This window comes from Perognathus longimembris, chromosome 14 (assembly GCF_023159225.1).
Source record: "Perognathus longimembris pacificus isolate PPM17 chromosome 14, ASM2315922v1, whole genome shotgun sequence".
NCBI classification, from domain to species: domain Eukaryota; kingdom Metazoa; phylum Chordata; class Mammalia; order Rodentia; family Heteromyidae; genus Perognathus; species Perognathus longimembris.
In genome coordinates, this window is record NC_063174.1 from 61,665,447 (window position 1) to 61,691,938 (window position 26,492).

Sequence of the window (26,492 nt, forward strand, 5' to 3'; positions counted from 1 at the left end):
GGCCGTCCGACCGCGGAGCGCCGCCGCCCGGCAGCCGCCGCCGCCCGCCCGCCGCCCCGCCCGGGCCGCTTCCACCACCGGTGAGTCGCTCCGCGGCCTCGGCGGCCCCGGGACCCCCGGGGACACTGAGTCCGGAGGAGGCGCGGGGGCGCCCGGGGTGGGAAAGGGCTCCGCGAGCGAAGCCGGGCGGCGGCGAGCGGGCTGGCGGCGGGGACCCCGGGGGCGCGCGGGTCCCGGGGTGCGGCGGCCTCGGCCCCGCCCGGCCCAGTGCGCACCGCCCCCGGGGAGGGGGGGAAACGTCGGAGGCGGGCGCCCTCGTCCGCGGAGCCCCGGCCCCCCGGCCCGCCGCGCAGGCCCCGTCCCGGGCGCCCCCGTCCGCGGAGCCCCGGCCCCCCGGCCCGCCGCGCAGGCCCCGTCCCGGGCGCCCACGTCCGCGGAGCCCCGGCCCCCCGGCCCGCCGCGCAGGCCCCGTCCCGGGCGCCCCCGTCCGCGGAGATCAACTCCGACTTGGCGGCCGCGCGGCTCACTTTGGCGCGCCCTGCGGCCTCCGCGTGGGGCGCCCGGCCCGGCGCCCCGGCGCCCCGCCAGCCCCGCCGAGGCACCGGGAAGGGGTGCCGGGCGCGGGGGCCGCCCAGCCACCCGCAGACACGGCACCCCGGGTGGCCGGGGTGTCCCCGGGCCACCCAGCCGGAGGTCAGCCTGCCCGCAGCAGTCCCGCCCACCCGCGCCCCCGCCCGGCCCGGCCCGGCCGGCCCCTCCCTCTGCAGGGAGCCCCGGGCAGGATGCTTCCCGCCTCCGGGCCTCAGTTTCCTGAGCGGGGAGGGTGACGCCGGGTGAGGGGCGCCCAGAGCCCAGCTAGGCGCCGCCTGGAGTCAGGTCAGCGTTTGTCCCAGGGCCGGGGGCCGGGGCCCAGCCTACCCCACTCGGCTCCCAGCACCTTTCTGTTTGAAGCCAGGCTGGTCCCGGCTGGGACCCGGCCTTCCGCCCCGGAGAGGTGCAAGCTCCCGGCCTGGTGAGCCCGTCGGAGGGCCCCGGGAGCCCGGGGACCCAGCCCCCTCCCCAGACCCACCCCGGCGCCCGGCTGTCAGGAGGCGCTGCCCCTGGAGGGCAAAGAGTTAACCCTCAGGTGAGCCCCCACTTTGTGGGGGTGCTGACAGCTGTCGAGCTAATTGCACTCCTCACATCCTGGACCTGGAAGCGCCCGTCTCCTTCGCCCTCTGTTGGGGTGCAGGAGTTCCAGGCTGCAAGTGTTTTCAGGCTGGGGGGAGGGGCCGTGCCGGCCAGGCAGTTCCAGCGTTGGCGTGGGCCAGCCCCTGCGGGCACCCGAGTCCCTCAGGGTTCCGTGGTCCGGAGGACGGGGCCTGGGGGGGCGGCCGCTCCACCTCGCAGCCCCCCAGCAGACGTCCAACAGGTGTGAGGCTTCTAGAATGCCTCTGGAGGGCAGGCAGCAGGCCCCGAGGTGGCGGCCACGGGCAGGCTGTCCTGGGGCACCGTCTGCAGGCTGCCGCGGCGGGGGAGCGCCGGGGGGTCACTGGAGACGCGAAGGTGGGGTCCACCGGCGGGATCTGCTCACGGCTGCTCCCCCCGGGGGGCTGCCAGCTGTGCGGGGGGTTGGGGGGGCTGGGCCCGCCCCCCTGCGGCCCCTTCTAAGATGCCGTTGAAGGGTGCGGGCTGCTCACGCTCTCCTCCCGACCCAGGGGTCCCCCCGCCAGGGCCGCCTGGGCCCCGCTCCGGCCCCGGCCCCTCTCCTCGGGCGTAGAGGAGCTCGTCCCCAGCGCGCCGGCCACTGTCCCGGCAGGAGCTCGGAAGCCGTCTCCCCGGGCATCACCCCTGCCCATCACCCCCGCCCACCTCACCCTCCGGGTGGCACCCGGCTCCGCGCCAGGCGCACGGGTCCTCGGCCCCCGCGCCCCCACCCCGCATCGCCTGGGGAGGCTCGGGGAGCCGGAGGCTTTGTGTCCCGTCAGGTAGTCCCCTTTGGGCCCGACAGCGGGGAGCAGGGCCGGCTCCCCTCCTGGTGCCCCTGCCGTGACTCGGAGCCGCCCAGGGCCTGCCCTCCCGGGTCCCTGGGCCCCCAGGAGCCCCCCGCGCCAAGATGGGCCTGGCCGGCAGCCGGGCCGCGAGCTCGGGGTCCCAGGCCCCCGGGCAGCGCCGAGGACGGCCCGGCCGGCGCGGCCGCCTGCCCCCCGCCCGCTCCCCCGGCCGCTCCCCGGCTGCCGAAAGCCGGAAGGGGAGCGTCCGGTGGGGAGCCGGTGCCTCGCGTGCAGACACCGAGGGCGGAGGGCAGGAGGGGCCTGGCCAGCCTTGCTGGAGATTAGTGGCCTCTGCGGGGTCAGAGCCCTGACCACACTCGGACCACACTCCACGGCCCGCTCCCCGCAGCCAGACCAGCCCGCGGCCCTCAGCCGGTGTGGGAGGGAGGGCGGGGCCGGGGGGCCAAACTGGAGCCCCGTGGGGCAGTGGGGGGGAGGTCAGGACCTGGGGTGGCCCTGGGGGGACAGCACCGTGGGCAGTGGGGGGGGAGGTCAGGACCTGGGGTGGCAGCACCGTGGGCAGCATGGGGGGGGGAGGTTAGGACCTGGGTGGCACTGGGGGGACAGCACCGCAGGGGAGGGACGTTAAGGGCCTGGGGTGGCCCTGGGGGGACAGCACCGTGGGCAGCACTGGGGGGCAGCCCTGAGGGGCAGGGGGGAGGGTAGCACTTGGGGGGCAGGCCAGGCTGCTGGCCCAGCAGAGCGAGGCCAGGGGCCGGGAGTGGCAGAGGTTGAGGGGGGCGGTGGCTTGGCCTTGGAGCCGGTCTGGACCCGAGACGGCTACGTGAGGTGGGCTAGTGTCTCTGTGACTCAGTCTCCCTCTCTGAGCCGCTCTGGGGCCTCCGAGGCCCTGGGCCTCGGCCCCCGTGTGCGCTGCAGCCCCATCCGCAGGGCCGCGGTGTCCCGGTGTCCCTGTGCGTCCCCGTCCCCGCTCCAAGCTCAGCTCACCACCAGGGAGGCAGCCAGTGCGCCTGCCCGGCCGGGGTTGGAGGTCGCGGCCCGCCCTGCCTGTGCCCCCCACCCCAGCAGAGCCCCTGGGAGCACCTTGCTTGGAGGACCCAGGCTGGGGAGGACTGAGGGGACGGAGTTGCTGCCCGAGATACGCCGAGTCCAGAGGCCCCCGGGGCCCCGGTGGGTTCCGGGGGGCCTGTGGGAGACTGGGGAGCGCACGGGGGTCGTGTGACAGGTGAAGAGCCGCCGCCGGGGCCCCCCCACCTCCCAGCCAGGAAGGCTGGCTGTTCCGCCCCGGCAGAGGGTCTCGCTTGCCCGGTAGAGCCTGGCGGGCTGCCGGGGCCGGGCAGGAGAAGGCTGAGCGGAGGCCCCGAGGCCTGTGCGGCCCCAGCTCGGGCCCGGGCCCCCGGCAGCCCGCCCGCCCGCCCTCGGACGCGGGGAGCCTGGTGTGGCTCGGACAGCAGGCTCTGGGGTGCCGTCGGTGCCCTCGCGCCTGCGTGAAGACGAGGCTGGAAACTGGGGTGTCCCCGGGGCGTGTGGGGCTGGGGCGGAGCTCCTTCCACCCAGGGTCAGCCGTGCCCCCCCCCGGCCCCACCCCAGCCCTGCACGGGCAGCTGCCCCTCCCTCCCCCGCCCTCGGTCCTTCTGTTCTCCACTCCCAGGAAGGCGGCCTGGGCCCGGGCGGGGGGCGGGAGGCGGGGGGCGGGCAGAGGGCAGCTCTCCGGGGCTGGGCACAGTCGGGGTAGAGGCCAGCGCTGAGGCTCAGACAAGCACACCGGCTCGGGGCCCGGCTCGGTGCCAGCTCATCCCCCCCCCCGTCCCTCCCCACCGGGGACAGCGGCCCTGGGATGCCCAGGCCTTTGGGGGCGGGCATCTCGGGACTGGCCCTGGGCCATCGCCCGCACAGCCCCGCGGGGGGAAGGAGGCGGGGGCCGCAGGGGCAAAGTCCCAGCCCGCAGCCTGGCACCTCGGCCTCGCGGTCGTCACTCCCCTCGCCTCCCCCCGGGGCTGGCACGGCGCCCCTCGGGGCTGTTCTGTGTGTCCCGGAGCCCCGGGGATGGTCAGGGGGAACCGGGCCTGCCAGACACACCCATGGCCACGCCTCCCGCGGCTGGGACGCAGCCCCAGAAGGGCCGCTCTGGCGACCCCGCCGCCCCGGGGCAGCCCGGCCCCCCGTTATCTTGGAGCAGGTGGAAGCCGGCCGGCTTCCGGGTGTGGGTGCCTCCGCCCTTCCTGCCCTCCCCCCCCCCGCCCCCCGACTGCTGAGCGGGCTCCAAGGGAGGAGGTGGCGAGCCCAGCGCGGGCCCCCTGCCCGGCCCCAGGCCACGGGCGGCGCCCACGGACGGCAGCAGGCATCCCCGGTGTGCCAGCTCTGCGAGCCCGCCGTCAGGAGTCCCGTGACGCGCCGCACGGCGTGGGTCAGCCTGGGCTGCGAGGAGCGCGGTGGGGGGGGGGGCTGGGCGGGCCTGGGACACGGCCGCCCACCCTCCGCGCCCCGCGCCCGGGCAGGGGGCGGGCTCCCCCCTCGCCCTGCGCCGTGCCGGGGGCCGGCGATTGGGCCGGCCTGACGGGGCTCCCCCAGCCCCCCGGGAGCCGGCGGCCCGGTGGGCAGGTGGCACACGCGCGGGGGGCTCCCAGGAGTGGAGACGGGGCGGCGGGGAAGGGAGCCGGGGTCAGAGCGGGACAGGCCCCGCGCCGCCGCCGCCGCGCGCAGGAACTGCCGGGAACGCGTGCCGCCCCGCAGAGCCAGGGGTTGCCAGGCAGTGGGGAAATGTGGGCTCTCGGGGAGCTAAAAATACAGCTGGCAGCCCCCGCCTCCCGCTTCCGGAACCCCGCTCCTGCCGCTCCCCCGCCCTCCGCCCAGACGCGCTCCCCGCTGGGTGTCCCTCTCCTGGCTCGGGGCCCAGAAGCAGCCCAGCTCCGGTACGGGGCCGGCGGGACCCCTCCGGCGGCCTTCCCCCGAAGGAGGGGGAGCCCCGCTCAGGGGCGAGCGCCAGGACTGCCCCTGCCCTCCCCCGCCTCTGCCGTGGGCCCCGAGTCCCTGGGCACTGCGCCTGCCCTCCCCCGCCTCTGCCGTGGGCCCCGAGCCCCTGGGCGCTGCCCCTGCCCTCCCCCGCCTCTGCCGCGGGCCCCGAGCCCCTGGGCGCTGCCCCTGCCCTCCCCCGCCTCTGCCGCGGGCCCCGAGCCCCTGGGCGCTGCCCCTGCCCTCCCCCGCCTCTGCCGCGGGCCCCGAGCCCCTGGGCACTGCGCCTGCCCTCCCCCGCCTCTGCCGTGGGCCCCGAGCCCCTGGGCCAGGCCGCAAGGAGGCGGCGGCGACAGCTGCCTCGCTTTCTACAACCCAGCCTGCTTCTCAGGGGAGCCTAGAGCAGAACCCCTCCCGGGACCCCAGGACCCCCACCCCCTGCCCACGCTCCCGTGCCTTCCCCTGCACACGCCCCGCGCCTTCCCCTGCACACGCCCCGGGCCTTCCCCTGCACACGCCCCGGGCCTTCCCCTGCACACGCCCCGCGCCTTCTCCCTGCACACGCCCCGGGCCTTCCCCTGCACACGCCCCGCGCCTTCCCCTGCACACGCCCCGCGCCTTCCCCTGCACACGCCCCGCGCCTTCTCCATGCACACGCCCCGCGCCCTCCCGTGCACACGCCCCGGGCCTTCCCGTGCACACGCCCCGTGCCTTCTCCATGCACACGCCCTGCACCTTCTCCATGCACACGCCCCGCGCCTTCTCCATGCACACGCCCCGCGCCTTCCCCATGCACACGCCCCGCGCCTTCTCCATGCACACGCCCCGCGCCTTCTCCATGCACACGCCCCGCGCCCTCCCCTGCACACGCCCCGCGCCTTCTCCATGCACACGCCCCGCGCCCTCCCGTGCACACGCCCCGCGCCTTCTCCATGCACACGCCCCGCGCCCTCCCGCGCACACGCCCCGCGCCTTCTCCATGCACACGCCCCGCGCCTTCTCCATGCACACGCCCCGCGCCTTCTCCATGCACACGCCCCGCGCCTTCCCCATGCACACGCCCCGCGCCTTCTCCATGCACACGCCCCGCGCCCTCCCGTGCACACGCCCCGCGCCCTCCCATGCACACGCCCCGCGCCTTCCCCTGCACACGCCCCGCGCCTTCTCCATGCACACGCCCCGCGCCCTCCCGTGCACACGCCCCGGGCCTTCCCGTGCACACGCCCCGTGCCTTCTCCATGCACACGCCCTGCACCTTCTCCATGCACACGCCCCGCGCCTTCTCCATGCACACGCCCCGCGCCTTCTCCATGCACACGCCCCGCGCCCTCCCCTGCACACACCCCGGGCCTTCCCCTGCACACGCCCCGCGCCTTCCCCCCCCCCCCCCGCGCCCTCCCGTGCACACGCCCCGCGCCTTCTCCATGCACACGCCCCGCGCCTTCTCCATGCACACACCCCGCGCCTTCTCCATGCACACGCCCCGCGCCTTCTCCATGCACACGCCCCGCGCCTTCTCCATGCACACGCCCCGCGCCTTCTCCATGCACACGCCCCGCGCCTTCCCCATGCACACGCCCCGCGCCTTCTCCATGCACACGCCCCGCGCCTTCTCCATGCACACGCCCCGCGCCTTCCCCATGCACACGCCCCGCGCCTTCTCCATGCACACGCCCCGCGCCCTCCCGTGCACACGCCCCGCGCCCTCCCATGCACACGCCCCGCGCCTTCCCCTGCACACGCCCCGCGCCTTCCCCTGCACACGCCCCGCGCCTTCCGGTGCACGTGCTGTGTCTCATGGAAGCCAGGCTGGTTGTTTCTAGACTGTGGAGAGCACTGAGGCTTAGGGGTCACTGGCGCACTCAGGTCCCAGGGGAGCTGGGGGCCCCCCTCCCCCCCTGCCACCTCCTCCGGGCCCAAGGTGCCCATGCCGCAGCTCGCTCTCCGCACAGGTGTTCTGTGAATACGGGGGGAAGGGGCTGGGCGAGGGGTCCCCAGTGCTGGCTGGGGGGGGTGGCGAGCGCAGCTCTGGCCCCGCCCTCTCCCCTCAGCTGACGATGACTACCAGGCAGGGGCGGGCGGCAACCCCTGCCGCCCTGGTGAGTCAGTACCGCTGCCCAGGCACGGGGCACGGGGGTGCCGGCACCCCCACGCCAGGCTGGCCGGCCGCCAGCGGATGAGAGGCCGGGTCTGTGGAGACAGATGCCCGCTGAGCACGCAGGTCGGAGCGAGGCCGCCCTGGGGACCCAGGCTGAGCGCGACGCCCGGGCCTGTCTCGGTGGAAGCCCGGGCTGGCAGGAGAGAACGAGATGCGGGGAGCGCGAGAGGCCGTGGGGGCCCAGCGGGGCTGGGGGGGCTCCGGGGCTGCGCCGGCTCCCGGCCGTCTGAGTCTGGGTCTGGCCGCCCAGCCCGGGTTGCGTGGCTCGCTGCGGGTCACGGTAGAGCCTGGGGAGCGTCTGGGAGAGCAGATTCCTGCGCTGAGCTCCGCCCACGTTGGCGCCCTGTTCCGGCCCAGCCCGACAGGAAGGGCCAGGCGTCCTCTAAGGTAGTAAACAGCCCCAGGCGCCCCCTCTTGACGCCCTGTCTCCAGCTCTTATGCCCCCCCACCCAGCCTCCTGTGCACTGCAAAGTGGGCTCCATAGCCGTCTGCCCGGGAATGAGCTTCTGGCCCGGGAACGTTGCTCCCCGGGGCCCCTGCGCCCGAGCCCGGCAAGCCGACTGCCCGAGCTGGGGGGGGGGGGGGGGGAGAGGGTGGGGGAGGGGGAGATGAGCAGCCACCTCCCCGGGCCGGCACAGGCTCTGTGGGAATCGCTGCCGCCTGGCAGAGACCGAAGGCAGGCGGGTCCTCAGAGGCCTCCTGTTGCCGAGGGGATGGGAGACCGGACGGGAACCGTGGACGCTCCGGCCCGGCCGGCCGTCGGGGCCGTGGCTGCGGTGACATCTGGCTTTCTGGCCGGCGGTAGCACGTCCGCGGTCGGGGTGCTGGCTCTGCCGCCCGCGGGCCCCAGGTGAAGTGAGGCAGCCGGGACTCGCCTGCCCGGCTGTGCCCTGCCCACGGCGGGCTCCGGCCCGCGGGGGCCTCTGGGGGTGAGGTGCGCAGCGGCGGGGCCCGGGTGGCCCTGCCGTCTCAGGAAGGGCGGAGCGCCGAGCGTCCCCCCCACGAGGATGCCCGGGGGCGGGGGGGGCGGGTCTTCCGCGCGGCCGGTGCCAAGGGGACCCAAGGGGACCGCAGGGCTCCAGCCAATGGAGGCCCAGTGGGGGAGGGAGGCGTGCTGGGGCACCTCCTTCGGCGCCCCCGCGGCCAGGAGGGAGGGGAGACCCGCAGCCGCGCTCGGCATGGTGGCCAGAGTCCCGGGGAGCCGAGTCTGCCTGGAAGAGGGCAGGGCAGACGCGAGCTGCGGGCCCCCGCCATGAGGGGCTGGAGGCAGGGCCCCGAGTGGGCAGGACGAGGCGGCCGGAGGGCCTTGCGCATCTGGGTGAGCGATGGTGAGGGGTGCGGCCGGGCGGGCCGCGGGGGGGGGGTCCCCTCGGCACCCAGGAAGGCCCTGAGCCGCCCTCGGCACCCGCAGACGGCAGGGCGTCGCGGGGATTGCGGGTGAGGAATCGGGCTGGCGCCAGAGGCGCCACGGCCCCGGGGCGGTGGGCACGCAGGCGCGGCTGGATCTGGGGGCCCAGCGTCCTGCGGGGAGGACCCCGCCCTCAGCCCCACCGCCGGGATTGGGGCGCCGCTCGGCTGGAGGTGGAGCACACTTGTGCTGGACACCCAGCGTTCAGCAGATTCGGGGCGCCTGGGGTCGCCCTGGGGTCCGTCCCTGCACGGCTGCTCTCAGCAGGACAGGCAGATTCGGGGGGCCCTGGGGTCCGTCCCTGCACGGCTGCTCTCAGCAGGACAGGCAGATTCGGGGGGCCCTGGGGTCCGTCCCTGCTCGGCTGCTCTCAGCAGGACAGGCAGATTCGGGGGGCCCTGGGGTCCGTCCCTGCTCGGCTGCTCTCAGCAGGACAGGCAGATTCGGGGGGCCCTGGGGTCCGTCCCTGCACGGCTGCTCTCAGCAGGACAGGCAGATTCGGGGGGCCCTGGGGTCCGTCCCTGCTCGGCTGCCCTCAGCAGCACACGCGTAGCGCCCTCCTCCCTGGGTATCACCTCCAGTCCCCCGGTTCTTGCCGGCCTTGTGAGAGGTGGGGTGCGGGACCGATGGCGGCCATGGCGAGACTCGGCCCTGCGAGAGGCCGGCCGCTGCCTCTGCCCCCCTCTGAGCCCCCCCTGCAGCTCCACGCTGGGTTCTCAGACGCTAAATATAAGATCCCAGCCAAACATGGTGCCGGAGAGCCTGGGACGCACCTGACCTTTGACATTGTCCCCCGGGGCTGGCAGGCCTTGGCGGGGGGGGGGGGGGAGGGGGGGGGGAGCAGAGGTGGGGGGGTGGCCACAGTCTGCCTGTCCCATGGCCCTGCTCTAGGAAACGCACAAGCTTGGGACCGTTCTGGGCCGGGCCTGTCGTCTCGCTGCCCGGGGCTGGGGTCTGAACTGGGGCGAGGCTGTGTGCCGAGGACCCCGCTGGTCCTCGCTGGTCGGGCCCAGGCCCTTGACACACAGGGCCCCGCCCGCTCCTGGCTCCTCCCCCCCGGGGCCCCGCCCGCTCCTGGCCCCTCCCCTCCCCGGGCCCCGCCCGCTCCTGGCCCCGCCCGCTCCTGGCCCCGCCCCTCCCGGGGCCCCGCCCGCTCCTGGCCCCGCCCCTCCCAGCGCTCCCTGTGTCTGTGGCCCGCAGTGGCGCCCCGGGAAGACGGGAGCCTCCCAGGTGGCATTTAGGTCGCGTCGCCCTCGCTGTGGCAGTGATGCTTGAGCCGCGGGGTGCCCCGGTCCCCCCGCCCTCCCCCTCCGGCCTCTCCATCGCTCCAGAGACCTGGGGGGGCAGCTGTGGGGTCCTGCTCGCCTGCTCCTCAGCTGGGGATGGCCCGGGGCTGGGAACCAAGCCTCACGCGCCACCCTCTTGTCACGGGGGGGGGGGGGGGGCCGGCCCGGTGGGGACACCGCGTGCCGCCGGTGGCCACGCCCAGCCCTGGCCTCTCGGTCTTTGCCACCCCCCCCCGACTGACGGCCCACCCGCCTCTCTCTGGTCCCACAGTTCGGCAAGATGTCGGTGAAGGAGGGTGCCCAGCGCAAGTGGGCAGCGCTGAAGGAGAAGCTGGGGCCGCCGGACTCGGACCCCACCGAGGCCAACCTGGAGAGCGCCGACCCCGAGCTGTGCATCCGGCTGCTGCAGGTGCCCTCGGTGGTCAACTACTCGGGCCTGCGCAAGCGCCTGGAGAGCAGCGACGGCGGCTGGATGGTGCAGTTCCTGGAGCAGAGCGGCCTGGACCTGCTGCTGGAGGCGCTGGCCCGGCTGGCCGGCCGCGGCGTGGCCCGCATCGCCGACGCCCTGCTGCAGCTCACCTGCATCAGCTGCGTGCGCGCCGTCATGAACTCCCGGCAGGGCCTCGAGTACATCCTCAGCAACCCGGGCTACGTGCGCCAGCTCTCTCTGGGTGAGCTGTGGCCCCCCCGCCGGGGCGGGGGAGGGCGGGGGCGGGGGCGGGCGGGGCGGGGGCGGGGGGAGGGCGCGGCAGGCGCTCTGAGACACGCACACCCCCCCCACAGCCCTGGACACGTCCAACGTGATGGTCAAAAAGCAGGTGTTTGAGCTGCTGGCTGCCCTGTGCATCTACTCCCCCGAGGGCCACGCCCTGACGCTGGACGCCCTGGACCATTACAAGGTGAGCCCGGGGGACCCGGCCCGGCTGGCACGGCCTCCCTCCCGGGCGCGCACTGACCCTCTCCAACCCCCCCCCCCCGCCCCACAGACGGTGTGCGGCCAGCAGTACCGCTTCAGCGTCATCATGAGCGAACTTTCCGACAGCGACAACGTGCCCTACGTGGTCACTCTGCTGAGCGTGGTCAACGCCATCATCCTGGGCCCCGAGGCCCTGCGGGCCCGCACCCAGCTGCGCGGCGAGTTCATCGGTAACCCCGCCAGCCACGCCCCTCCGCCCCCGCAGCCGCCCGGGCCCGCTCCCCTGCACACAGCCCGCCCACCCACGCCTCCTGCCTCTCCCAGCGCCATCGTGGTGCTAGGTGCCTTCTGGAGGTGGACGGGGAGGGGAGGGAGGCGGGCAGCCGGATCCTCGGGTCCAGCCGTCTCCCCGTGAGTGAGCACCGGACAGCGCCCCCGCGTCCAGCGCGCGGGCCCGTCTAGAGCCTCGGGACCCCGGAGTCCTAGGAGCTGGCGCTCGACGTGGGGGGCGGCCCCAGGGTGAAATCTGAGGTAGACGTGAGGGTGGCTCCTGCTCCCCAGCCAACGGAGACGGGTGGGTTGCAGTTCCGAGCCAGACATTGGGAAAGGAAGGAGAAGGAAAGGCTAGATGGCGTCTTCTGGAACGGGCTGGCGTCGCGTCACGCGTTTATCATCCTAGCTACGTAGCGAGAGGATCTCGGTCTGAGGTCTACCTGGGCAAAAGCTTGGAACGACCTGAAAGATGGAAACAAAAGGGCTGGGACGTAGCTTCAGCGTAGAAGGTTCCTAACGCGCGTGAGGCCCCGGGTTCGAATGTCAGTACTGCGTGAAGGGAGAGGGAAGAAGGAAGGAAGGATTGGACGGGAAGAGGAAAGCTGCGGCGCCGGGAGCTGCCCCCCCCCACCGCGCTGCTCTGACACTGCCCGCCCCTCCCCAGGGCTGCAGCTGCTGGACGTTCTGACCCGGCTTCGGTGAGTCCTTCCCACCACCCCCTTGCTCCCAAGCCCGTCTTCTGCGCGTCCCCGGGTGAGCGGGGAGGGGCGCCGGCTTCCGGGAGCGACGGCCCCGAGGACAGGCCAGGGGCCTCCGGGACCCCCAGAGGCCTGCCACGGCCATCCTGCAGAGGGGGTCCCGGGATCCGGGACGTGGGGGCAGCAGGTGACCCCCCCTCCCGCCGCAGGGACCTGGAGGACGCTGACCTGCTGATCCAGCTGGAGGCCTTCGAGGAGGCCCGGGCCGAGGACGAGGAGGAGCTGCAGCGCAGCTGCGGGGGGCTGGACATGAGCAGCCACCAGGAGGTCTTCACCTCGCTCTTCCACAAGGTGGACCCCCCACCCCCGGGAGGGCGGGGCGGGCGGGGCGGGGCCGTCCTCCGCCCGGGCCCAGGCTGCAGGGCCCCGCACGCTTCCAAGGCCAGAGCTGCCGCGGCACCCCACCCCCCCGCCATGCGGGGCCCTGGGGGAGGCCGAGCAGTGCGCAGCCCCCCCCCCCCAGTCCCTGGACCCGGCTTCTCGTCCGGGAGTCCGATGTGCCCGGTGTCACCTGGCAGTGTCTCTGCTGGCCAGCGCGGCCGGGGCTCCTCCCGCCTCCGGGGAGGGGACACCGGGACGCCGTTGAGTGTGCCGCAGCGCACGGAGCTGTCCCGGTGTCCCGGGGAGCCCGTCTGAGCCACGGTCACGGGGCGGGCGCGGCCGGGAGCTCTGGCCGGTGGGTCTGCCCGGGGACCCCGCGGCCCCCGCCCCGCCCGCCAGCTCCCCCCGCCCCTCCCCAGGTGAGCTGCTCCCCCGCCTCGGCCCAGCTGCTGTCGGTGCTGCAGGGCCTCCTGCACCTGGAGCCCACGCGCCGCCCGGGCCAGCTGCTCTGGGAGGCCCTGGAGAGCCTGGTGAACCGGGCCGTGCTCCTGGCCAGCGACGGTGAGTGGGGGCCGCCCCGAGGCCGGCCCTGGACCCCCGCCCCCCCCCCGCCTCCACCCCCTTCCCCGGCCCCCTCCTGACCCCGGGCGTGTCTCCCCCGCAGCCCAGGGGTGCCCCTCGGAGGAGGTGGTGGAACGGCTCCTGTCCGTGAAAGGCCGGCCCCGACCCAGTCCTCGGGACAAGGCCCACAAGGGCGTCCAGGCCAACCTAGGCCCGAGCCCCAGAGACGTGGCCACCCCGCCGGGCCCGCAGCCGGGCCTGGCTCCCACGGGCCCGCGCCCGCAGACCGCCGGCAGCCAGCCAGCCCCGCGGCCCTCGGGCCTGCCGCCCGCTCCCCCCTCCCCGGCCCCCCCTCCCCCGGCATCCGGCCCCCCTCCGCCTCCACCTCCGCCTCCCCCCCCTCCACCCCTGCCAGGCCCGGGGGGAGCGTTTACCTCAGCGCCCCCTCCACCCCCCTCCGCCCCCCCTGCCAGGCCCCGGGGGGGCGTTTACCTCAGCGCCCCCTCCACCCCCTCCACCCCTGCCAGGCCCGGGGGGAGCGTTTACCTCAGCGCCCCCTCCACCCCCTCCGCCCCCCCTGCCAGGCCCCGGGGGGCCGTTTACCTCAGCGCCCCCTCCACCCCCCCTGCCAGGCCCCGGGGGGGCGTTTACCTCAGCGCCCCCTCCACCCCCTCCGCCCCCCCTGCCAGGCCCCGGGTGCTTCCCCCCTCCGCCGCCCCCGCTGCCCGGGGCGCCCGCCCCCTCCCCGGCGGGTGGCGTGGAGGACATCCTCGTGGCCCAGGTGGACCACGGCCTGGGCTCGGCCTGGGTCCCCAGCCACCTGCGGGTGACGCCGCCCACGCTGCGCATGAAGAAGCTCAACTGGCAGAAGCTGCCCTCCAACGTGGCCCGAGGTGAGGCCGCCCGCCCCCCGGGCCCGCTCCACTGAGGGGCACCGCAGCCGGCCCGGGGCCAGGGCGAGCCGGCGGACCCGTTCCTCAGCCCCGGGGCTCCGGTGCCCCGGCCCCTGCCCCGCCCTCCTCGAGGTGCCCCGCGCAGGGGGGGGGGGGGGGGAGGAGGGGCGGCAAGCACAGGAGGGGCCTGCCGCAGGCGGGGCGGGGCTCCGGGCAGTGCCCCCACCCTCCCCTCCCTCCCCTCCCCTGCAGAGCGCAACTCCATGTGGGCCGCGCTGAGCAGCCCTGGCGCGGAGCTGGTGGAGCCCGACCTCTCCAGCATCGAGCGGCTCTTCTGCTTCCCCGTGGCCAAGCCCAAGGAGCCCTCCGCTGCCCCCGCCAGAAAGGAGCCCAAGGAGGTAGGGCGGGGGGCGCCCAGGCCCCGGGGGAGGTCATCTACCCTCCAGAACCAGCCGGGCCCCGGGGGAGGTCACCCCCCACCCTCCAGGAACCAGCCGGGCCCCGGGGGAGGTCACCCCCCACCCTCCAGAACCAGCCGGGCCCCGGGGGAGGTCACCCCCCACCCTCCAGAACCAGCCGGGCCCCGGGGGAGGTCACCCCCCACCCTCCAAGAGCCAGCCAGGCCCCGGGGGAGGTCACCCCCCACCCTCCCGGAACCAGCCGGGCCCCGGGGGAGGTCACCCCCCACCCTCCAGAACCAGCCGGGCCCCCGGGGAGGTCACCCCCCACCCTCCAGGAACCAGCCGGGCCCCGGGGGAGGTCACCCCCCACCCTCCAGAACCAGCCGGGCCCCCGGGGAGGTCACCCCCCACCCTCCAAGAACCAGCCGGGCCCCCGGGGAGGTCACCCCCCACCCTCCAGGAACCAGCTGGGCCCCGGGGGAGGTCACCCCCCCCACCCACCAGGAACCAGCCGGGCCCCAGGGGAGGTCACCCCCCACCCTCCAGGAACCAGCCGGGCCCCGGGGGAGGTCACCCCCCCCACCCACCAGGAACCAGCCGGGCCCCAGGGGAGGTCACCCCCCACCCTCCAGGAACCAGCCGGGCCCCGGGGGAGGTCACCCCCCCTCTAGGTACCAGCTGGGCCCCGGGGGAGGTCACCCCCCCCTCTAGGTACCAGCCAGGCCCCGGGGGAGGTCACCCCCCCTCTAGGTACCAGCCAGGCCCCGGGGGAGGTCACCCCCCCTCTAGGTACCAGCTGGGCCCCGGGGGAGGTCACCCCCCCCTCTAGGTACCAGCCAGGCCCCGGGGGAGGTCACCCCCCCTCTAGGTACCAGCCAGGCCCCGGGGGAGGTCACCCCCCCACCCTCCAGGTACCAAGCCAGGCCCCGGGGGAGGTCACCCCCCACCCTCCAGGAACCAGCCGGGCCCCGGGGGAGGTCACCCCCCACCCTCCAGGAACCAGCCGGGCCCCGGGGGAGGTCACCCCCCACCCTCCAGGAACCAGCCGGGCCCCGGGGGAGGTCACCCCCCCCAGGTACCAAGCCAGGCCCCGGGGGAGGTCACCCGTCCACCCTCTAGGTACCAGCCGGGCCCCGGGGGAGGTCACCCGTCCACCCTCTAGGTACCAGCCTGGGTGGGTTTTCCAGGTCACTTTTCTGGACTCCAAGAAGAGCCTGAACCTCAACATCTTCCTGAAGCAGTTTAAGTGGTGAGGGCCGTGGCCCCGCGCAGCCCAGCAGCGCCCTCTGCAGGCCTTCCTGGGCAGTGCCTGCTCCATCCCTGGGGTGGCCACTGGGGTCCTGGGGACCGTGGGCTGCCCTCGCCAAGGCCACCAGCACAGACTTCCGGGGAAACTGAGGCCCAGAGAGTGGTTGGGATGGACCACAAGGCCACCAACAAGCCATGGCCGAGCCAAGATGAGGGCCGCAACCTGGCTTTGGGGCCCCCCGGCCTTCCCGGCTGTGGGTAGGGGGCATTGACCGCTGACAGGGAGCTTCCTGGCCACCCCTCCACTGACCCCTTCCTCCGGAGGCCCCGCAGAGGGAGGCAGACAGGGAGAGGCTGGGCCTCTGTCCCTGACCCTCGCCCCGTCCCTCTCCAGCTCCAACGAGGAAGTCACCGCCATGCTCCGGGCTGGGGACACCACCAAGTTTGATGTCGAGATCCTCAAGCAACTCCTGAAGCTCCTTCCGGAGAAACACGAGGTGAGCCTGCTGGGCAGCCAGGACGGGGGCCCCCGCCGGCCGCCCAGGAGACGGGGGCCCGGCGGGGCTCCCAGAGGGGGTGGGGTGCTGCCTCGGGATTCTACACGCGGCCTCCGCCCCGCAGACAGAGAACCTGCGGGCCTTCGCGCAAGAGCGGGCCAGGCTGGCCAGTGCCGACCAGTTCTACGTCCTCCTGCTGGACATCCCGTGGTAAGGGGGGGTGAGGCCGGGCCGGGGCCGGGCGTGGACACCGGGGGCCGCGCGCCCTCGGGCTGGGGTCCCGGCCTGTGTGGGGCGGAGCGGCGCCGCGCCGGCCTCTCCCCGGGCCTGACGCGGTCCTGTCCTCCCCAGCTACCAGCTGAGGGTGGAGTGCATGCTGCTGTGTGAGGGCACCGCCCTCGTGCTGGACATGGTGCGGCCCAAGGCTCAGCTGGTGCTCGGCGCCTGCCAGGGTGAGCGGGGTCCGGGAGCGCGGGGGGCGAGGCGCGGGAGGGCGGGGCCCGGGAGGGCGGGGCCCGGGAGCGCGGGAGGGCGGGGCCCGGGAGCGCGGGGGGCGAGGCGCGGGAGGGCGGGGCCCGGGAGGGCGGGGCCCGGGAGCGCGGGAGGGCGGGGCCCGGGAGCGCGGGGGGCGAGGCGCGGGAGGGCGGGGCCCGGGAGGGCGGGGCCCGGGAGCGCGGGAGGGCGGGGCCCGGGAGCGCGGGGGGCGAGGCGCGGGAGGGCGGGGCCCGGGAGCGCGGGAGGGCGGGACGCGGGGGGCGAGGCGCGGGAGGGCGGGGCCCGGTAGCGCGGGGCGCGGGAGGGGAGCGCAGGGGGCGGGGTGTGGGAGGGGTCGGGGGCGGGGCGCGGGAGGTCGGGGCGCGGGAGCGCGGGGACGCGGGAGGGCGGGGCGCGGGAGCGCGGGAGGGCGGGGCGCGGGAGCGCGGGGACGCGGGAGGGCGGGGCGCGGGAGCGCGGGAGGGCGGGGCGCGGGAGTGCGGGGACGCGGGAGGGCGGGGCGCGGGAGGGCGGGGACGCGGGAGGGCGGGGCGCGGGAGGGCGGGGCGCGGGAGCGCGGGAGGGCGGGGCGCGGGAGGGCGGGGCGCGGGAGGGCGGGGCGCGGGAGGGCGGGGACGCGGGAGGGCGGGGCGCGGGAGGGCGGGGCGCGGGAGGGCGGGGCGCGGGAGCGCGGGAGGGCGGGGCCCTGGAGGGCGGGGCGCGGGAGGGGAGCGCAGGGGGCGGGGTGTGGGCGGGGGCGGGGCGCGGGAGAGGGGCCCGGGAGGAGGCGTGCACGCCCGGCCTCACACCACGCAGACACACCTGCGTGCATGCCTGGCCTCACACCACGCAGACACGCCTGTGCACACCCAGCCTCACACCACACACACCTGCGTGCACGCCCGGCTTCACACCACACAGACACACCTGCGTGCACGCCCGGCCTCATACCATGTGTGCACGCCCGCCTGTGTGCACGCCTGGCCTCACACCACAGAGACACGCCTGAATGCACGCCTGGCCTCACACCACACAGACACGCCTGTGTGCACACCCAGCCTCACAGCACGCCTGGCCTCACACCACGCAGACACGCCTGTGTGCACGCCTGGCCTCACACCACACAGACACGCCTGCGTGCACGCCCGGCCTCACACCACACAGACACGCCTGTGTGCACACCCAGCCTCACACCACACATGCCTGTGTGCAGCCTGGAGTTGTGGGTCTGAGGAGCACCAACACCCAGAGCCAGTGTGGTGAAGGGCCCCCTCCCCGGCGCCTGGCCCTGGGCCATTCTTGGTGCTGGGCTGAGCCTGGGGAGGGGGCCTGGAACCCCCACCCTGCCCTCACCCCTGCCTGCCCCCCACAGGCCTGCTCACCAGCCACCGGCTGCCCGTCTTCTGCCAGCTGATCCTGAAGATCGGGAATTTCCTCAACTACGTAAGTGGGGCCGCCCTGGCGCCCCCCCCGCCCCGCCCCGCCCCCCGGAGGCGGAGGGGTTCACGCGCCCACCCCCGGCCCCTGCAGGGCAGCCACACGGGAAACGCGGACGGCTTCAAGATCAGCACCCTGCTGAAGCTCACCGAGACCAAGTCCCAGCACAGCCGCGTGACCCTGCTCCACCACGTGCTGGAGGTGCGCCCGCGGAGCCCCCGCCGCCCAGGCCTGCCCCGCTCCAGCCGGCCCCAGTCCCTCCTGCCCTCCCCATTACCCTCCTCCCGCAGCCCCCCTCCTCCACAGCCCCCGCCCCTACCTGCATTGGGACGGTCCTTAGAAAAGCAGAGCCCAGAGCCAAGCTGGGCCTGGGGACTAAGGCGTTCCTGCTTCAGTTGCTAAGGGTTGGAATTGGGCAGGGCACCCCCAGATCTGTGCAGAGTACTCCCAGATCCAGACAGGGCACCCCAGATCCAGACAGGGTACCCCAGATCCAGACAGGGCATCCCCAGATCTATGCAGGGTACCCCCAGATCCCGGCAGGGCACCCCCAGATCCGGGCAGGGCACCCCCAGATCCGGGCAGGGCACCCCCAGGTCCCAGCAGGGCACCCCCAGATCCAGACGGGCACCCCCAGGTCCCGGCAGGACCAGGGTGGGCCTCACAGACATGTCCCACGGCAGGAGGTGGAGAGGAGCCACCCAGACCTCCTGCAGCTGCCCCAGGACCTGGAGCTGCCCGCCCGGGCCGCGGGGTAGGTAGTTCCTGCAGCTGGAAAGTAGCCCAGAGCCCCAGCCCGCGGCCCCGGTCAGCTCCCGGTCAGCTTGCCAGGTCAGGGCCGGTCATCAAGCGCCGTGCAGGCCTGGGCCCCCAGGCCCGGTCCTGTGCGGCTTCCACACAGGATGGGGGAGGGGCACGGTCCTGTGATCTGAGGCAGCCTCTCCACAGGCTAGCTAGCCCTCACCACGGTCGGGGCACCTTCCTGCCATCGCTCCCCACGGTGTGGGCAAGCTGCCCCCAGGACACCAGCTGGCCCCAGTACCCACCAGCTGCCCCCAGGGACACCAGCTGGCCCCCCAGTGTCCACCAGCTGGCCCCCGGGATGCCAGCTGGCCCCCAGTATCCACCAGCTGCCCCCAGGACACCAACTGGCCCCCAGTATCCACCAGCTGGCCCCCAGTATCCACCAGCTGACCCCAGGACATGAGCTGGCCCCCAGTATCCACCAGCTGGCCCTCAGTGTCCACCAGCTGCCCCCAGGATACCAGCTGGCCCCCAGTATCCACCAGCTGGCCCCCAGTATCCACCAGCTGCCCCCAGGACATGAGCTGGCCTCCAGTGTCCACCAGCTGTCCCCAGTGTCCACCAGCTGCCCCCCGGGGACACCAGCTGGCCCCCAGTATCCACCAGCTGCCCCCCGGGGACACCAGCTGGCCTCCAGTGTCCACCAGCTGCCCCCAGTGTCCACCAGCTGCCCCCCGGGGACACCAGCTGGCCCCCAGTATCCACCAGCTGCCCCCCGGGGACACTAGCTGCCCCCCAGGACACCAGCTGCCCCCGGGGACACCAGCTGGCCCCCCATGCAGCCCCAACTCTTGGTGCCTCTTAGGATCAATGTGGAAATCATTCGTTCAGAAGCCAGTGCCAACCTGAAGAAGCTTCTAGAGACAGAGCGGAAGGTGTCCACGTCCGTCCCCGAGGTGCAGGAGCAGTACTCGGAACGCCTGAAGGCAAGCGGGGAGAAGGGGCCTCAGAGCTGGAGAGAGGGACATGGCTGCTGGGTAGACCCGGGGGCAGCCTTGAACCTGGGACCTGCGGGGCAGAAAGGCTGACTGGTAGGCAGAGCGTGGGAGACAAGATGGGGGACAGAGCACAGGCCCAGGGACAGACCCCTGCCCCTTGACCCCTCCCTCCTGTGTGTCCTGCACCAGGCTCTGCCTAGGGGGGCCCTGCCCGGGGGTTCCCTGCCCGGGGGTTCCCTGCCCGGGGGTTCCCTGCCCGGGGGTTCCCTGTCCGGGGGTTCCCTGCCCGGGGGTTCCCTGTCCGGGGGTTCCCTGTCTGGCGGCCCCTGTCTCGGTGGGGGGGTCTATGTCTGGCGGCCCCTGTCTAGGATCACTGCCTGGGGGGGTCTGTGTCTGGGGGCCCCTATCGGGGGATCCTTGTCTGGGGGGGTCTGTGTCTGGGGGCCCCTATCCGGGTATCCCTGTCTGGGGGGGTCCGTGTCCGGGGCCCCCCTGTCCGGGTGCCCCTGTCTGGGGGGGTCCGTGTCCGGGGGTCTCCTGTCCGGGTGCCCCTGTCTGGGGGGGTCCGTGTCCGGGGGTCTCCTGTCCGGGTGCCCCTGTCTGGGGGGGTCCGTGTCCGGGGGTCTCCTGTCCGGGTGCCCCTGTCTGGGGGGGGGTCTGTGTCCGGGGGTCCCTGTCTGGGGGGCTCCTTGTCTGGAGGGGTCCGTGTCCGGGGGTCCCTGTCTGGGGGGCTCCTTGTCTGGAGGGGTCCGTGTCTGGGGCCCCTATCCGAGGATCCCTGTCTGGGGGGGTCCGTGTCCAGGGGTCTCCTGTCCGGGTGCCCCTGTCTGGGGGGGTCCGTGTCCGGGGGTCTCCTGTCCGGGTGCCCCTGTCTGGGGGGGTCTGTGTCCGGGTGCCCCTGTCTGGGGGGGTCCGTGTCCGGGGGTCTCCTGTCTGGGGGGGTCCGTGTCCGGGGGTCTCCTGTCCGGGTGCCCCTGTCTGGGGGGGTCCGTGTCCGGGGGTCTCCTGTCCGGGTGCCCCTGTCTGGGGGGGTCCGTGTCCGGGGGTCTCCTGTCCGGGTGCCCCTGTCTGGGGGGGTCCGTGTCCGGGGGTCTCCTGTCCGGGTGCCCCTGTCTGGGGGGGGTCCGTGTCCGGGGGTCTCCTGTCCGGGTGCCCCTGTCTGGGGGGGGTCCGTGTCTGGGGGTCTCCTGTCCGGGTGCCCCTGTCTGGGGGGGTCTCCTGTCCGGGTGCCCCTGTCTGGGGCTCGGCCTGCCCTCCCTCGGGCACCCGCCGAGGAGCTGGGAGGTGACCGTGGCCCCTGCCGGCCCCCAGGCCAGCATCGCGGCCTGCAGGGCTCTGGACGAGGTGTTCGAGGCCATCGAGCAGAAGAAGGTGGCGCTGGCCGACTACCTGTGTGAGGAGCCCCGGCAGCTGTCCCTGGAGGACACGTTCTGCACCATGAAGGCCTTCCGGGACCTCTTCACCCGGGCCCTGAAGGTGGGCCGCGGGTGGGGCGGGGGCGGGGCGGCCCCGGGGGCCCCTGCACCTCGACAGCCCCTGGTCCAGGTGGGGTGGGTGCAGCTGTGTGAGCCGTGGCCTTGCCCCCTCCCCCCATGCCCTCTCCCCCCAGCCCTCCTCAGGCCGCGCTGAGGTTCCCGGGGGGCGGGGGGGCGCGGGAGGGCCACCGGAACGAGGCTCCCCCTGACCGAGCAGGAGAACAAGGACCGGAAGGAGCAACTGGCGAAGGCGGAGCGGAGGAAGCAGCAGCTGGCAGAGGAGGAGGCGCGGAGGCCGAGGGGCGAGGACGGGAAGCCTGGTGAGACTGGGGACCCCGGGGGGGGGGCTCCCTGGGCGGGGAACGGGGGGGCTCCCTGGGCGAGGTAATGGGGGGCTCCCTGGGCGAGGTAACGGGGGGCTCCCTGGGCGAGGTAATGGGGGGCTCCCTGGGCGGGGAACGGGGGGGCTCCCTGGACGGGGAACAGGGGTGCTCCCTGGGCGGGGAACGGGGGGCTCCCTGGGCCGGGAACGGGGGGCTCCCTGGGCGAGGTAATGGGGGGCTCCCTGGACGGGGAACAGGGGTGCTCCCTGGGCGGGGAACAGGGGTCTCCCTGGGCCGGGAACGGGGGGCTCCCTGGGCGGGGAACACGGGGGGCTCCCTGGGCGAGGTAATGGGGGGGCTCCCTGGGCGGGGAGCGGGGGGCTCCCTGGGCGGGGAACGGGGGGCTCCCTGGGCGGGGAGCGGGGGGCTCCCTGGGCGGGGGCCCCCTGGGCGGGGAGCGGGGGGCTCCCTGGGCGGGGGCTCCCTAGCGGGGGCTCCCTGCCCCCCCCCCCCGCAGCTCTCTGAGGCTGAGGCTCCGCCCCGCAGTGCGGAAGGGGCCTGGCCGGCAGGAGGAGGTGTGCGTCATCGACGCCTTGCTGGCGGACATCAGGAAAGGGTTCCAGCTGCGGAAGACGGCGCGCGGGGGCCGGGGCGACGCGGAGCCCAGCGGCAGGGGGGCCCCGGCCGGCCCCCCACGGGCCACAGAGCCTGGTGAGAGCCCCCCTGACCCGCCCCTCCCCCGGGAAGCCCGCGGGCTGCCCTCCTCGCAGTCCTCCAGTGCGGCCCCCCGAGAGCCGCCCCGGGGCTCGGACGCCTGGAGCAGGGCGGCGGGCCACGGCTGCGGGGGGCACGGGGCTCGGGGTTGGCATCTGGGCTGCCCGGCCCCCCTCCGGCCTCCGGGGCCCCCGAGCCTGGCGTCACGACGGTGCGGGGCTCGGATGGCTCCGAGCCCGACGCTGACGGCCCCGTCCCCCCCGCCGCAGCCGCGAAGGCGTCGGAGCCAGGCCCGGCCGGTGAGACGGGCCACGCCGCCTCGGAGCCAGGCCCGGGCACCGCCCCGGCCACTGAGCCCCAGGGCTGGGACCTCGTGGACGCCGCGAGCCCCGGGGAGCCCGGCCCCCCCGCCCTGGAGAGGCAGACCTCCTGGTACGAGGACGCCAGCGACGTCCTGGTCCTGGAAGACGCCCCGAGCTTCCGGCCCGCCCAGGGGGCCTGGCCCGTGACGCTGGGCGACGCCCAGGCCCTGCACCCTGCCGAGTTCAGCAGTGCGCCCCCCGGGGCCCAGAGTGCACCCCCGGAGGCCGAGGCAGCGAGCACGCGCCGGGGCCCCGAGCACGCCGCCGCCCTGGGCCCCCGCGGAGACGAGGACGAGGACACCGCCCCGGAGTCCGTGCTGGACACGTCCCCGGACAAGTCCTTCTCTGAAGACGCCGTGACGGACTCTTCGGGGTCGGGGACCCTGCCCAGGGCCCGGGGCCGGACCTCGAAGGGGACCGGCAAGCGAAGGAAGAAGCGTCCTTCAAGGAGCCAGGAAGGTAACGCGGGGAACAGGGTGTCGGGGTGCAGGATCGAGGCTCACCGCCGCCCTGGCCGGGGCCCTGGCCCTCTGCCCGCCCCGCAGCCTCCCGTCTCCCTTCCTGGGGGGGGGGGGCTGCAACCGCTCCTCACCCCAACCACACGGGGGCGCCTGCGTCCCGACACGCCTAGCCCGCCCCGTCCTGCCTTCCCGCAGCCCGGGCGGCGTGCCCCTTGGCCCTCCACTGCGGTGGGGCCCGGCCTGGCTCCGGGGGGGCCCCAGCACAGCTGTATTTGGCTCTCCAGGACTGGGGGTGCTGCTCTGGCGGGGCACCTCTGCCCCCCGCCCAGTGAAACCCAGGGCCAGGGGCTTGCGGCGAGCTAAGCCCGTCTCTTTCATTTGAAAGCAGAGGTTGCCCCCGGCTCTGACGTAGTAAATCACAAGGGCCGTGTGCCCTGCAGTGAGGTACGTACAGCCCGGCTCTGGGCACTAACGGCGGCAGCCCGAGCGCGTCTGAGCCCGGGCACTAACCTGGCTTCCCTCGGCCCACGGTGGCAGTGCCCCCCCCCCCCCCGCGCTCGGTGGTGGTGGCTTCGCGGTCCCCGCCGCGCTGGGGAGGGTCTGTGGGCCTCGCTCACCCGGTTGCTGCGCAGGCTCGGGGCTTCCAGGGACGGGGCGCAGCTCGGCCGGCCCAGGTCGCTCCCTCCTGCCTCTGCCCGCCCGCCCGCCCGCCCGCCCGCCCTGCCGCTTCCCTCACCCCAGCTCTCCCCGGGGGCCGGCCCCAGAGGCTGGGCACCCCTCCTAGACGGGCGGGAGGCCGCTCACGCCCTCCCGGCAGGGCCTCGTGCGGAGCTCGCTGCTCCCTCCCTGCGCCGCCCTGGACGTGGCCGAGGGGGCGCGTGCCGAAGCTCGCCTGGCCGGGCCCCGGGCCACCAGCCCCCGGAGGAGGAAGGGGGGGCCCCGTGGGGAGCGACCGGGCCCAGGCTGTGGGGACCCAGCCCTGCCCGGGGGGGCCCTAGGTCCGGCTCACCCTGCAGACCTGCCAGCCCCGGGCCAACAGCCCCGGAGCGAGGCCTGGGCACAGGGTCTGCAGCAGCCGCTCAGGGCCCCCGCGCCCCCGCGGGCTTCCCCCTCCGCCCCGCCGCCGGCCCCCGCGCCCCTGCGGGCTTCCCTCCGCCCCGCCGCCGGCCCCCGCGCCCCCGCGGGCTTCCCCTCCGCCCCGCCGCCGGCCCCCGCGCCCCTGCGGGCTTCCCCTCCGCCCCGCCGGCCCCCGCGCCCCTGCGGGCTTCCCCTCCGCCCCGCCGCCGGCCCCCGCGCCCCTGCGGGCTTCCCCTCCGCCCCGCCGCTGGCCCCCGCGCCCCTGCGGGCTTCTCCTCTGAGCCCGGGCCCCGGCTTTGAGACGGAAGGGCAGGGTCATCCCTGAGAGCTGGACTGAACTCGCGCTCGCTGCGCCCCTCCCTGGGGGCGGGGGCCCCGTGTGTGGCTCAGGCCCAGCGGCGGCGCTGTGTGGGGCGGCTCCCCCCCCCCACCGCCTGTGGGGACGGTGCGGCCTTGCCCCCCTGCAGGAAGGCCACGCCTCCTTCCCTCCCCAACTTCCGATTGGGAAACGAGCGTAAGTTACAAGGCAACCAGCAAGAACCCACCTCGCTCCCACAACTGCAGAACTTTCCAGAAATAGTGAGCTGTGCAGCCCGGGGGCCCCTGCTCCCTCGGTCCATCTGCGTCACGGGCCCCGTGTCCCCCGGGCGTCCCCCCAGCGCCAGGCCGTGTCCCCGAGCCCCCAGCAGTACCGGCCGGGCGAGCTCTCCTCCAGCTCTCCTCCGAGACTGGCGTCTGAGCGGGGCCTGGCTCGTTTTTCTCTCCCGTGCTGGGATTGAACGTGCATCTCAAGCACGTGAACCCCACCCAGCAGCCCCCTGGGCTTAGGCTTGCTTCCCGGATGGGCCCCGCCCCCCCGAGCCGCTGGGGTGACCCCACAGCCGGCTGACCCGCAGAACTTCCCGCAGCCATGCTTCCGGGCTCCTGGGGACAAAGCCCCGTCCCCAGCCACGCTATGCCACGGTCACGCCCCGCGCCGTCTCTCGCTCTAGCACATTCCGGTCCTGGGGCTTGAACCCTGGGCCGGGGGTACCGTCGCTGAGCTTTTTTTGCTCAAAGCTAGTGGTCTACCACCTTGAGCCGCAGTGCCACGTCTGGCTCTTTCACGACCTATCTGGCTCTGAGATATCCTACCCATCATCTCTTCTAGAAAGTTCCTCTCCCCTCCGGTCTCAGTGGTGACCCCTCCACGTAGGCTGCTCCAGCAGGGCTGCCTTTGGGGGGACCTGGCGGGGCTGACATGCTGGCCCCGCCCCTGGATAGGTGACCCCCCCCACCCCGGCACCCCATTCCTCAGCACAGCCTGTGTTTCCTGCACACCAGCACTTCCCGTGCGTCGCTGCCCGGCCATTGCTTGGCGACCCAGAGCGAGGTGGCACTGAAGTCCCTGGGATGCCGGGGCAGCTCAGCTCTGCACAACTGTTGGTCTCTTTGGAGCAGTGGTTCTCAGCCCGGGGTGGGAGAGGGGGTCGCTCCTCAGACAGCGGGCGGGGGAGGGGGCGCCAAAGGACCCAGGCCGTCCAGGCCAGGGGCCGCGGGCACGGTGCCCTCGGAGCCCCCGGCACCCAGCCGGAGGGAGGGCGGGCAGGATGGGGGGACCCGGGTGGAGTCAGAGACTCGGGGAGTAGGCCTGCGGGACCCTGCCACTGTGGAGGCCACCCCATCTTCCGGGGCTGGGCCTGGATCGGTGCGGCCTGCTGGCCTCCCCTGGCCTCCCCTGGCCTCCGGCCACCCGCAGGCGCTCCGCTCAGCCAGAGCACCTGGGGGCCGGGCCGGCTGCGGACCTGCGGGGCGGGGGCGACCTTGGGCCGTCGCACAGGTGGGGCCTGAGCCCTGGAAGTGGGGGCCTGAGCCCCGGAAGTGGGGGCCTGAGCCCTGGAAGTGAGGCCCGGGCCCCGGGAAGTGGAGGCTGGGGCCCCCGGAAGTGGAGGCCTGAGCCCCGGGAAGTGGGGGCCTGAGCCCTGGAAGTGGAGGCCTGAGCCCCTGGAAGTGGGGACTGAGCCCCGGGAAGTGGGGGCCTGGGCCGTGGGAAGTGGGGGCCCGAGCCCCAGAAGAGAGGCCTGGGCCCCGGAAGTGGGGCCTGATCCCCGGGAAGTGGGGGCCTGAGCCCTGGAAGTGGGGGCTGGGCCCCGGAAGTGGGGCTGGGCCCCGGAAGTGGGGCCTGAGCCCAGGAAGTGGAGTCCTGGGCCCTGGGAAGTGGGGCCCGAGCCCCTGGAAGTGGGGCCTGAGCCCTGGAAGTGGAGGCCTGAGCCCCGGGAAGGGGGACTGAGCCCGGGAAGTGGGGCTGGGCCCCGGAAGTGGGGGCTGGGCCCCGGAAGTGGGGCCTGAGCCCCAGGAAGTGGAGTCCTGGGCCCCTGGAAGTGGGGGCCTGAGCCCTGGAAGTGGAGGCCTGAGCCCCGGAAGTGGGGACTGAGCCCGGGAAGTGGGGGCTGGGCCCCGGAAGTGGGGGCTGGGCCCCGGAAGTGGGGACTGAGCCCCGGAAGTGGGGACTGAGCCCCGGGAAGTGGAGGCCTGGGCCCTGGGAAGTGGGGCCCGAGCCCCGGAAGTGGGGCAGTGGGGCCCGAGCTTCCCCCGCGGGTAACTCGCCCTTTCTCCCGCAGGCCTCAGGCCCAGGCCCAAAGCCAAGTGAGCGGCGCCGGCCCCGCTCCGCAGCAGGCCCTGGACGTGGCCCGGCCGCACTGGCCAGGGAACCCCAACTCGTGCCTTCCCCAGCCAGGGCCCCGACCGCCCGCACGCCCACCGCCCTGCGATCTGCTTTGCG

At 75.0% G+C, this 26,492-nt stretch overlaps 1 protein-coding gene across 1 annotated transcript; it reads left to right on the plus strand.

Annotated features, from left to right (window-relative positions):
• The first annotated feature begins 26 nt into the window (after positions 1-26).
• Positions 27-26,439, plus strand: LOC125363436 (inverted formin-2-like). Its single transcript, XM_048362647.1, is given in 23 exon segments — positions 27-80; positions 10,070-10,469; positions 10,582-10,697; positions 10,785-10,944; positions 11,652-11,685; positions 11,895-12,036; positions 12,486-12,627; positions 12,731-13,082; positions 13,084-13,520; positions 13,773-13,918; positions 15,109-15,170; positions 15,564-15,666; positions 15,791-15,876; positions 16,018-16,118; positions 17,513-17,583; positions 17,671-17,778; positions 18,261-18,331; positions 19,187-19,307; positions 20,631-20,795; positions 21,012-21,114; positions 21,664-21,828; positions 22,101-22,652; positions 26,332-26,439. Coding segments are annotated over 22 exon segments (3,657 nt in total). The 5' UTR covers positions 27-80; positions 10,070-10,078; the 3' UTR covers positions 26,361-26,439.
• The last annotated feature ends 53 nt before the right edge of the window (positions 26,440-26,492 follow it).